Genomic DNA, 13,042 nt, shown 5'->3' with positions numbered 1-13,042 from the left:
TGTATTGAAGACCTTGTTCTCTAAATGTTCTCACAAAAAAAATAAGCAGATCTTCTTGCATTGTTCTTTTCAGTTTTTAGATAAAGGTCTGAAATACATGCCTCTTCCCATATACATAGGAGAAGGACAATTTTAGAAATCCATTGAAATAACAAAAGCAACATTTATCAATGCCTTTACTGCTCTTAATATGCAGAATAAGTTGCCAGTGAATTTCATTAAACATTTCTGACACAGAAATTTTTACTAACTGTTGTACCAGTGTATTTATATCAAAGATTTTTTTGTATTACTGCTTGTTATGTAGTGCTTATTATATAACTGCAAGGCATTGACAACAAACTTCTCATGTGGCTTCACTATTCTCTCCAATTGCTCTTTTTTTAAAACTCATTTATGTTCAGCACTTGGAGATGAATGAACTTGTGCTATATAAGTCAGATATGATTGATTGACTGATTGAATGCTTCAATGTTGATGCCAATAAAATGTGAAAGTAACAGTTAAAACACTAAAGTGAGCACTGTATGATAACCCTCCTGTTTTAGAGACTCTAAACAAATAAAATAATAAAGAATGCTTTTGTCTGTTAAGTGAAGCTGAAAGGTGAATGTAAATCTTTCTGCCCATCTGATGGAGCTGAAATATTCCGATCAGCACTGAAATAGAGAGATGTCAGAATGGTGAAGTATCAACCTAGCTCACAACACTTAATAATTTAAAATTCAATTCAGTGTCTCTTGATGGAGTTTCTCCTCCACAGGTGTGAATTTCAAGTTGTGTTAAAATGATGTCCACTAAAAATGAGGTTAGAGTCTTAATTTACCAATGGATGGTCTCAGAGTTCACTGGAAACGCTTTCTCTCACCCTCTCAATTCGCGGAAACGCGTATGGATTGACAGTGCTTTAACCCACGGCCATTGTTTTACCTTCAATTAGGTGGATTGAATCCCCTCCATCAATTAGGCAATGTCTTGAGTTCCGCTGTTCTTTTCACTCAGCGAGAGCGAGCCATCTCTTTTCACCTGAATCCTAATGACACCAAGCTCTCTTTGTGTTGCCATGTGCTGCTGTGCCAGCTAAGGTGTCACGGCAGCTGAAAAGAAAGTGTCTTCGTCCAAACAGTATCACGCTTCTCTCCCTAGGGATCAATAACGCCTTCTTTGTACGCTGACTGACTCAATAATTCATGGCTGCCTATTTAAAAATGCAATGAAGTAGCTGTCACTTAGTGCACTCTCTCTGCTCTGGCTTTCGGCGATGATCCCGCACGAAAGGCCGTGCTTCCTGTCAGTGACTCAGTCTTTCTGTGTAACCTGAGCACAGGCTTCGCGCCTCCACTGCCACCTTTTTCTTGCTGGTTCGCGCCTGCCTTTTGTGGTGTGTAGTTACCACTCGGTTACTCGATCCTTGTCCTCGCCGGTTTCCTTTTCACAGCTCCATGATTAGGTCCTATAGTGTGACAGACTCCGTTTGACACCTCAGGTTGGGTATCGGCCTGCACCACGTTTCCCTCTCAGAACACAATTCTTCCTTTGTGTTATGATGCTCAGTGGTACACCAAAGCAAAAGATTGAAAACCCCCCTCTACTGATACTGTATTTTCTTGGCTTTCAATGCAATTGAACTGTAATGATCTAAATTTACGTTCCTAAAATATTAGAAGGGCATTTGGAGATCACAGTCCTATGCCAAGGCCCCTAAACTTAATAGATTTTTCCTTTGGCCGGGCTCTACCTCTCTGCCAAGTTTCTTGATATGCGGCCCCGTGGTTTTTGTGTAATCTTACTGAAAGAGAGACAAACAGCACTGAAAATGTGCCTTTGCCCAAATGGAGGTAAAATATGTATATTTGCTATTTTGTGACATATACGCTACCGGTCAAAATTTTTAGAATGCCCCAATTTTCCCAGTTTTTTATTGAAATTCAAGTAGTTCAATGAATAGCTTGAAATGATACAAAGGTAAGTGGTGAACTGCCAGAGGTTTTAAAAAAAAAAGGTAATGCTACCCAAAACTGAAAAATAATGTACATCTCCGAATTATACAAAATGGCCTTTTTCAGGGAACAAGAAATTGATTGACAATTTCAAGCTGTTCTGCAGCAATGGAGGCTGATCAAGCCTTGAAAATTGTGCTACCAAATCCTACAGGTGTCCCAACTTTTCTTGATTACTAACAATCCCCTCTGTCTGCATAAAAGTAGTGTTGGAACACACCGTGGTACCATACCCTTGAGAGCATTATTTGAACAGTGTACTGCAGAAAGTGGTGTGTTGCTATAAAAATGGTGAGGAAAAGGCAATTAACAATGAAAGAGAGACAGACCATCATAACACTTAAAAATGTAGGTCTTTCCTACAGAGAAATTGCAAAGAAAGTCAAGGTGTCAGTGAATACAGTTTTCTTCACCATCAAAAGGCTCAGAAACTGGGGGAAACTCTGACAGGAATAGATCTGGAAGACCCAAAGCCACAACAGAATCAGAAGACAAGTTTCTGAGAGTCAACAGCTTGGTGATAGGCGGCTCACAAGACAACAGCTTCAAGCACAGCTCAATAGTGGTTGTAGTAAAAAGTCTCAGGTTCAACTGTGAAGAGAAGACTTTGAGTTGCAGGTTTGACAGGTGGAGTTGCAGCAAGAAAAAACTTGCTAAGACGTCAGAATAAGAAAAATAGGCTTGCCTGGGCTGTGAAAGACTGTCAATGGACTACTGAAGACTGGAAGAAGGTATTATGGACTAATGAATGAAAATTTCAAATCTTTGGTTCATCACAGAGGATTTTTGTATGCCGTCGAGTAGATGAAAGGACTGTTCCTCAGTGTGTGACGTCAACTGTCAAACATGGAGGAGGAAGCGTGATGGTCTGGGGCTGATTTGCTGGATCCAGGGTCGGTGACTTGTACAGAGTGAGAGGAACCCTGAACCAAAACAGTTACCACAGCATTCTGCAGCACCATGCAGTACCTTCTGGTATGCATCTAGTTGGCCAGGGGTTCATCCTACAGCAAGATAATGACCCAAAACTTAAGTCCAAGCGATGCCAGAACAAGATGGTAAGCTTGAAAACATGGAGTGTCCAGCACAGTCTCCAGACTTAAACCCCATGGAGCTGGTTTGGGATGAACTCTACAGAAAAGTAAAAGAAAAGCAACCTACAAGTGCCACACATTTATGGGAACTACAACAGAGTTGGGAAGAACTTTCTGAATATTTGATTTCCATTGTGCAAAGAATGCCATGCGTGTGTTCAGCTGTTAAATCTGCCAAAGGTGGTACTTTGATGAGTCAAAAATTTTGGTTTCTAAATTGATTTTATTTTTGTTACTTCATTTATTTATTCTATGCTTTCATTTCAGCATACAATCAGACATTACCATGCATAATGGAAAAATTGGGGTCTTCTAAAACTTTGTACCTACCGAAGACACACGGCTTCTCAGCCGTTTGGTGTAGTGTTGAAAATGTAAGACTCTCGGTGCTTTTGCTAGTGTCCCGAGGACCTGGGTCACTCAGTAACTAGAACCACTGAATTTTTAACTCAGCTTTGAAGTGATAGCGAGGCTGACATTTACAAAGAACATACCTGCTGACATACCACAATCAAATTAAGGATTTATAGGAGGTTACAACACAACAAAAAGCATGTGAAACAAATGAATACGAGGATTTTGGTAGATATGACTTGTACTATACACATTGTTTATTATTTATCTTATAAGGAAATGAGGACCAAACCACAATATTCAAGGATGGCATGAAATCACAGCAAATAATTTTTTTCCAAGCTAATTAGCAGTTACACTGTAATCAGTTGGGAAGGCACAAGCTGGATAGACTTCTGTTTATGCATGTTACATTACTGAAATGCAGTTTCTTTGAATCTTACACACAAATTTTGACAAATTATTCATAAATCATTTGGCAACATGTGGTAATTGGCTGCTACTAGTGGGTTTTGGAGGACAGTGTGACAAAGAAAATTCTACTGGTGCAGGACCAAAGAACAGTGCAGCAGTCAGGAACAATCTCATAAAAACAAGTTGGCTGATGAGTTGGTTGTTTGGTCCAATGAGACAGCTCAGGGCTGCACACGCATTTGTTTTCGTGGAGAAGGTATGGATTCAGCTTTTCCACGAGCTTCTGTGACCTACAGTTACACAAAATACAGCCGTCTGCTTAGATCTGCAGTGATGTTCAGGTATCTTTGTATATGTGCTATAATTTTAACATAATCAGGTTCATAACAATCAAAAAAATGTTTTGATGCAGACTTCCTATATAATCAAACAGTAGTGAGGCATGGTGTAATTTTAGCAATTTGAGAATGTGGATGTAATTTCATTTCTGTGTTCATGTGTTTGTCTCTTTCATTAGTGCGACAGATATCAGAGCTTCGATATGAACATCACTTTTGTCAGCTGTGTCTACAAATCACCAAAAATACTGAGGTTCTTCAGCCATATTTTGTCTTTCTACTTCCTGAACCTAAATTTCAAATGATCTACCTACAAGAAGTTAGTTATTAGTAATAGGATAACACTTGTAAATTTATTCTCTTTAATTTAATTAAGTGTGCAAGTTACTTGTATTTACAGCTTAAGCATCATGTCTAGTAAAGCCTGTTATCTGTTTTTTAACGTACCCTGGAGTCCACCGCCACATGTTGTCTGGTGGTAATTTCCCACCATGCTTCCCGCACCTCTCACTCATGGAATGTTGTGGCTGAGTTGCAGATCACTGCTGGACAGTCATGAGGATATTTGCTGCATACGTCACACTTGTTTGGCTGTCCCATCATGACTTAACTCGGTTTACATTTTAGGCATTTTCATTGCACTTACCCACAGTGATTTGCATCGTGGTCAGCAGAAGGATAAACTTCAGTTCTTAGATCACTACCTTGATAAGTGAGTAGGTCACAGGTCAGGACCACATCATCTCAGTTTGCCTCTAAGTGTAGAAAAATCATACACAATCGCAATGTGGGGAGAAGAGATGGAATTTTTTGGAGGAGCAGATGTGATTAATGATTTTTTTTGCACATTTTTTTCCCATCTCATAAACACTATTTTGCAAGTAAACTTTTCATTCCTAGGTTTCTAATAAAGTCTTTTGTGTCATTCGCTATGCAGCAGGGTGGCATATTGGTTAGGAAAGAAAAAATATCCATTTCATCAAAAAATGACCATCTTCATGACTGCCAACAGTGACGGAAGAAAATAATTTCTTTTCCAATGAAGAACAGAGAATGTAACATTCAGTATTATGGTTTTCTCCACTGTTCTCCCTTTCTGGAAATCTAAGGCAGCACCAGAGCTTTTAGTCTGTAGAAGCTCACTTTTCTGCCAAGACCAAACATAAGAATAATGACTTCCAGATTGATTCTGATCGATAAAACATGTCAGTGTCACTTGTAACATCTGTCGAAATGTTGCAGATTGCTAAATATCCCATTCTTAACAGTCTGGCTCATCAAAGCACCACATTCTCAGCTCAGCACATTGTTCATTCACAGCCTTTGCGTGCATAGTCTGATGAATCTTCCCTTTATCTTTATACTGGGAACTCTGTTTAGCACCTTCTAATTTCCACTCATGTTACTGGATATAAAAAAAAAAATCCCCTTTACAGGATGCTTTGTCTGCTTTTTCCGCAATTCCTTGAATTGATATCACATCTTTAATTCGTTAATTTTTTCCTACATGTGCTTGATCTGCAATGATGTATTGGTGGGTGGTATGTGTTAAAGAAACAGTCACATGAAGACCAAAAGTTTCCTACGCAGAATGTTGCATTGTATCGATATGATCAATGTTATTCACTTCACCTGTCAGTAGTTTTAATATTGTGGCTGATTGATATACACTGAGTGTTGCTGGACATGTTACGTCTTCAACTCACTGCTAATGTTGGTTTCCTTTAATCTTAGACAAGTACATTTAGTGACCTAAACTTAACCACATGTAGAGTATCTGTAGAGGTTGCGGATCACAAAAGTTCAAATTAATCCCTTTGTTCTATACAGTTTGTAAGATGCTGAAATATTGTACCTTGTCCTTTCTTCATTAGAGTTGTCTTGTTTCTCTCATAATAAAACTTTGTAGATTGGTCACCATGAGCCCCCTACGTAACTTATACAACTTGTGTAAAAAGAGTTCCTTCTTTTTTTGTTTAGTCCAACACTTCTTTCAATCAGGAAACATCATCACATTGTGACATTTCTTTTACTGTATGTTTCCACTGCTGCACTTGTTAATTTGCTGTGCTCTAATTAATTACAGACTATGAGCGACAGGCCGTTCATCCAGAAACTGTTTCGCCCTGTTTCACCTGAAGGCAGTGCACACTCACTTGGCGACCTCCTGAAGGAGATGTACCCAGATGCTATAACAAATGATGGTAAGTCTCCACACAAAGTGAAAAAGTGGGTGAACGATCTCTCTTCATACACAACAGCAAAATGGTCAGTAATTTGTGCTGATTTCCTTCAGTGGTTGTAGAAAATAATAATAACAGTAATACCAACAAGAATAATTCTACCAAAAACATCACACACATAGGTCTGTCATGCCAAACATTACCTGATGCTTACAGTAAGGATAAAGGTGCCAGGCGTGCTTTACTTTTGATTTCTTATCAAATGTGGGTCATGTTGTCTTCCAGGAGAGAGAGAATTACGGCACCTCTCCTCTCTGGTTTATTTTATTTACATTGACACAAGGCATGTCAGAGATCCACTCTTGCAGATAATACAGCCAATGAAAGGGCTAGATGAGGGAAAATAGATGCACTTGCCAGAAAAAGTGAACAAAAATGTGAGACTAGAACAGGAGATGATAGGCAGATAGAAAGTGAGGAGGCACGAAGAAGCAAAAGCAATGAGAACAAACTGCAGATGTGATGTAAACAGTAAGAGACTCTTACTGCTTTAACAGTAAGAGACCTGCAGTCTAAACCCGTAGGGGGAGAATGCTGAGTAACTTCAATATCTTAAGAACTTTTCCAGACCAGTTGCACTTTGTTGTGTTTTGTGAGGACACTTTTTATTCTTTGGTTTCTATCAGACCTTACACAAATGCAAAGACATTTCCAAATGCAGAACTATCATTTAGGAGTTTAAGTATAAACAGATACAGAGGTCAGTCAGCAGAAACATTTTAAAGATATATTAAGATATCCGTCTTTGACATGTCTGCCAACATCCCAATACAACACAAAGGATTTTTTTTTTTTTAGTTGTCTTTTTTTGTTGTTAATTTCACTTATTTGGTTTATACTCATACAAACACCATAAACACATGCAAGAAGTAACAAGCACAGCAAAGAAAAATCTAGAAGTTGTAGGATTGTACAACAATGTACAGGACATAACTTGATGGAAATAAACTATTCATAAATACAAGCAAATTTGGGGCAATAAACGAAACAATGAACAGACAATCCAATGTTTAACTAATCAGTGCATAGTGAATGTTTTGTTTCTATAGACAGGTGCACTGCAAGGAAATAATAAAACTGGATAAGTAGATGTTTTTAGGACAATAAAGAACACCAAATCAATGCAGAAATGGGATTTCAAAAAATATCCCATATCATTGTGCGTCACAAAACAACACATAATTAGTAAAATCCTACGTGTAGGCTAACAGTGTCAGTATCTGCACATTTCTAAATATTGGTTACATAGTAGATTAATGGTAGCACATACACACTATGCACTATATGTTATAATTTTCACTTGTTGACAGCAGATTTGCTGCATAAGCTCTGTGCACTCGTGGCACACAGTTGAGCTGCAGCTGTGGCGGAGGTGTGGTGATAATGAAAGCAGAGAGGAGGACCGGGAAAGAGAGAGAGGGCGAGCAGCAGTCTAAACAGGCAGCGTCTGCAGAGGAGCAGAGAGGAAGTAGATAAGGAGACAATAGTGTGTTGGGACAGAGGACCCGCAGAGACTCACCTGCACGGAGGAGACGGAACCATCAACACCCCCCTCCTCTATCTGTCTGCCTACCCGTCTGCCTAATATTCACTCTTACTTTGTCTCCATCCTCCTCCTGATTGTTTACATCTCATAGTCTGTATAAAAAACTCAAAAGTTTTGTGCTGTTTAAAGCCCTGCGTAATATCACAAATCTTTTTAAATGCTTTAGTTACGTGTAATTTGGAACCCAGCGGTGATGTGTTGCTTCCACAGTGAGAATAATCAAGATCAGCGCTTGCTGTGTCCTAATTTCCAAATGCACTACATACTAAATAATAATAGGTTTGGGTAGAAAAGAGTGCTCTACATAGAGAAATTCATATAAAACAATTCAGCATGAATACAGTGAACAAAAGCAGGCCTTTCAAAGTCCATGAGCAAATATAACCCAACAATACATAATTAAGTTCAGAGAAGTTAGAAAACTATCATAAATTTATTATATAGGTTTTTGCGCTTAGAGTACAAGAAATGAATATACGTTGCAGTTTTTATAACGGCAATACAATGTTGCAATACATGCACAAGTGTAAACCAGATGTGACTTTTTAAGGATGTTGCTAGATAAACATCCCAGATTGGAAACAAAATGTTTTTACAAAGGTTAAATGTTTATTTGTTTCTTAGTCTGCTCCACAAGTTTCACAATTTGCTTGTGATTTTAGGTCAAAAGATATTTAGATGTTTAGGTTAACTTTGAATCATCCCAAAGGTCAAAAGAATTTGTTTTACTTCTAGGTATAAACTGGGCCAAATTTGGTTGAATAATGCAGTTTACTTGTGATTTTAACAGCATTTAAATGACAAAATTTCAGTATAAAGTAAGTCCTAACTGCCTATTAAACTGTAATAATGCTGATGGAACAACGTTTATGGTAAGCCAGAAAGAGAAGTCCAAGAATCATCACTTGCATCTGCATTTCCCCTTGACTTTACAGAGCTTCCTGGTGAGCTTCAACTCATTGTTTAACCACCCTTAAATGCTTACTCTTACACCTCGATAGCATTGTTTTTGGCCACAACAAGCAGCAAAGAGGCTCCAAAAATCCACTGCACCTGCTACATAATGAATGGTACAGACACAGTTGGAGACTAGCTCATTAAAACACTGGAGCATTGTCAAAGAGTGAAATATTTCCCTCAGGAGTTGGTTGAGACCAAAAATTGAGCAAAAAGAGCTTGAATGTTGGACATGGACACAATAAATGATAATGTTGCACCCTATCTTCTGCAAGCAACAGTTTTCCAACAAATTTCCATAATATTACATTAAAATGTGATTAAAATGAAGCTCTCAATCAGTTAATCAAGTGGTCCTAGGAACATAAAATATCTGGATACGCTGAGTTTATATCAACTGTACCTAAATCTTAGTACAAGTTATTAGCCAAAATTCCAAACATATTGAGGTTATTCTGTCATGCGTTAATGTGCTCCCTCAAAGCCGGTGGCCAAAGATAATTTTTAAGATAAACTTTGTGGTTTCTTGTCGCCAGCAAAGTAGTAGGAATATCTACATGTTGGAAAAAAATGCAGCTAATCTACTATTAAAGGGTCAAGTTTCAGTAATAAGATCTTTAACTAACCAGGAAATATCAGAATGTATCATTTGTACAATGTTCTGTCTGACTGCACAGCCTTTAGTGGGAACATTCGAAACCTCCCAAGTACATGTTTTTCTGGCTTCAGACAGCATGAAACCCGGCCATCACTTGACATCTCTGAACAATAACGGCTGCCAAGATGGTATTTAAGAGTTCTTTTTACTTTGTCATGGATGGTTTTATGGACACTAATGCATCTCAGCCCAGTTGTTTCAAATTTATATGATTTGTACCGTTTTCATTGCCAGATTTATAACTTTGCTTAAAATTTGCGTGACTGTTAGGCAGAGACAGAGCTATCCTCTTACCCTCTCTTCCTCTTTTCTTGTTTCTTTCTGTCTCTATAGCTTCCCTGATCTAAGACTCCTTTTTCCTCTTTGATCCTCTATCTCTGTCTCAGGTGTAGTCTTCAACATCTTCCCTGTCTGTTGTAGACGTCTTTCATGTCTTTGACGTTAAATCTCTGCTTTTCTTTGCTCTCCTCCCTCCCAGAGGAGTCTGCCACCCTGCCTGGTTGATCAAGGTGAAAGTGGCCCCTTTGTCTCTTGTCGTTTGTTTAGTTTCCACCTCTTCCTAGGTTGGTAGATGAGTTGGGTGATAGCCAGGGATTATGGCGGTGTGTTTGCGTTAGAGAGAAGGGGACGTGTGTTCAGGGACCGGGAGGGGCGGTGGTGTTTTCAGAGGGGGTTCACTGGTAGTATTGTTCATGAGTTCAGAGAACTTTTTCTTCTTTTTCTGCCGGGACCCCAGCGTACAACAAAAAGGAAAATCTGGGGTGCTCCACTTCTCTGTGATCTTTCAAACATCTAATAACAAGGGTTTTTCAAACAAACTCACCCTCTGTTATGTCTGAGAGAGGATTGGCATTGACCCTTCTGGGACCCAGAAACCAGTCGCGGCAAACAAATGGGGGTGGCTTGAATAAAGTCGGAAAAAAAGAGGGGATTCCCAAATCATTTTGAAGCAATGGCCAAAAATTCTGCGTTGCCGTGAGGCTGTCGTTCCTCCCACGTTGCGGCAAACACACTCAAAACAACATGTTTCTGTAATCAGCGGTCAACACTGATGTGCGTTGGAGCTGTCTCATGTATTTTATTTTTTTCAGCCAGGTGTGCAACTGAGCCAGATTTTGTCAGGAATGTGGCTTACGTTTGCAGCAGAAGTCGCAGCCTAAAGGGTGACGCTGCCCACACATGGCATGTGTTTATTGACAGACAATTCTCGTAAGTCTCTCTGTTTTCTCCTCAGGTCTTATCGGAGGTGAGCCTAATCATGAAAAACCCCTACATTGATTATTGTCTGTGAATAATCTCAGAAAACCCCTCAGCTCATCTACCCCGTCTCCCCCAACCCCACCCCACCCTAACTCCTCCCTCCCGTTTGCTACCTCGCTGCCCCACCCCTTCCTTCCTTCTCCCACGCCCCCTCCCCCCCATCTCAGACACATCTGTGGTACAGCCCACTCACTATTGGCAGGCGTCCCCGTACAACATGCATCAGGAGCCAATACAGCTTGTGCTTATCAAACGGTTTGGCTCACTTCAGAGGCTCGAGGGGGAAGTGTAGGTTGCAGTGGCTGTTTTGATACAGCATGTCGTGGGTTATGGTTCATATGCGCGGGCGTGTGAGATGTGCGCCAGACAGGGGAATTCAGAATGACTTGAAAGCCTGCTGGATGACTCGGCCTATTGTTGATTAAAATGTGGTCAGCTGAGATCTTTTGCTTTCTAATTCTGTAGGTGCTACTTTACTGTAAAAAAGCTGTGAGTGATTAGGTAGAACTGAGAGAGCCTCTTGGACAAAGATTTTGACTGTCTTGGACAATTTAAAATCACTGGAATCAGTGGAAGGTTTAGAAAACATGCAGATACATTTCATGGTCTATTTAAAGTTGTTATAAAACTGGTTATTGAATGTTGGCATTGCACAAAGTGAGCTTTTGTCAAAGGCCGAAGCTTCAGTAGAAAATGGTACTGAAACCTGAAATACTATAGCTATAGCAGAATTTCTGAAAATTCCAAATAGGTGCAGTACATACATACCCATATGTCTAGACAGAAGTAAGAATAGTAGAATTACAATCTGAAGAAATATATAAGCTAGCTAGAAATTCAAGTGTATGTAGTATAGTAAGTAAGCATTTTGACAAGTGTGAAAACCAGATTGCCAAATTTTAAAATATACCTGACAGCAATGGTACATCACTACATTTAGTGTATTTTTTTTTTTCAACATACACTACCATTCAAAAGTTTGGGATCATCCAGACAATTTCATGTTTTCCTTGAAAACTCAAACTTTTTTCATGTGCTAACTAATTGCACAAGGATTTTCTAATCATCAATCGACACCATTAGCTAACAATGCAGCATTAGAACACAGGAGTGGTGGTTGCAGAAAATGGGCCTCTTCACCCCATGTAGATATTCCATTAAAGTCAGCTTTTTCCAGCTAGAATAATCATTTACCACATTAACAATGTCTAGACTGTATTTCTGACTAATGTTAACATCATTGAAAAAAATGCTTTCCTTTTAAAAATAAGAACATTTCTAAGTGACCCCAAACTTTTGAACGGTAGTGTATATACAGCCAATTCAAGTTGTAAATATATAATGACATTTCAATACTTGTATGGAGCTACTTTGAGTAAAGCCTGTATGTACGTGCACTGTGACTAGTGACAAATTATATTTATTTCTAAGTACAATTTTTACAATGCTTAGAGAAGACTGAGAGTCTCAGTTCTTGTGAAAGACTGTATTCACTATATGTTATCAGACTTATAACTGTGGAAAAACATGTTTCAGTGTGGAGAGTTGTGGGTCACTGTACGGTATTTGGACTAATTCCATTTGTAAAATGTCGCTGCATACAAAATGTGACCTGCAAAATTACAAAATCTCGATCACATGCATGCTGCCAGATAAATCACTTCACTGAAGCTGCTGGAAGAAACTAGGGCTGAAGTGATGTTGTAATATTGAAGTATTGCTTAGTTCTTTGACAATATATTTATCCACAGTTATTTGCTGGGCATTTTTTGCTATTTTATGACATTTCAGAGACTAAATGACTAATTTGATTTATTGAAAGAAACACCAGGTAGATGCTTTAGGAATGATAATAAAAGTGCATGCAGCCTGTCTCTGCCATTCTGCCTTACATTGCTGCCAGTTGGATTCTCCAGCTGACATTCAGTAGATAGTCTGTCATTTTGTCCACCGGTTAGCAGTTCCTTCAGTAAGGCAGTCAGTCTGACCAACTGCCAGTCATGTAGTTTGGCTGTGTTAGAGGAGTGCAGCGTTGCGGTCTTCCTAAATAGTGTTTGGCTGGGCTCGGCTGACAAAACATGTCGTCTTGGCCGGCAGTTGTGTACCACTCAACCACAGGGCGTGTGTGTGTGTGTGTGTGTGTGTGTGTGTGTGTGTGTGTGTGTGTGTGTGTGTGTG

General features: G+C 39.2%; 1 protein-coding gene across 3 annotated transcripts in view; it reads left to right on the top strand.

Annotated features, from left to right (window-relative positions):
- Positions 1-13,042, top strand: part of atg5 (ATG5 autophagy related 5 homolog (S. cerevisiae)) — a 46,735-nt gene that overhangs the window by 12,867 nt on the left and 20,826 nt on the right. For all 3 annotated transcript variants that reach the window (XM_035948800.2, XM_023271678.3, XM_055013662.1), the window contains one exon: positions 6,287-6,404. In XM_035948800.2, coding sequence (XP_035804693.2) covers positions 6,287-6,404 — 118 coding nt within the window. The remainder of the gene's footprint in view (positions 1-6,286; positions 6,405-13,042) is intronic.

The sequence above is a fragment of the Amphiprion ocellaris genome, chromosome 9, assembly GCF_022539595.1.
Source record: "Amphiprion ocellaris isolate individual 3 ecotype Okinawa chromosome 9, ASM2253959v1, whole genome shotgun sequence".
Classification (NCBI taxonomy): Eukaryota; Metazoa; Chordata; class Actinopteri; family Pomacentridae; genus Amphiprion; species Amphiprion ocellaris.
This window is presented reverse-complemented; position numbering and strand designations above follow the sequence as displayed.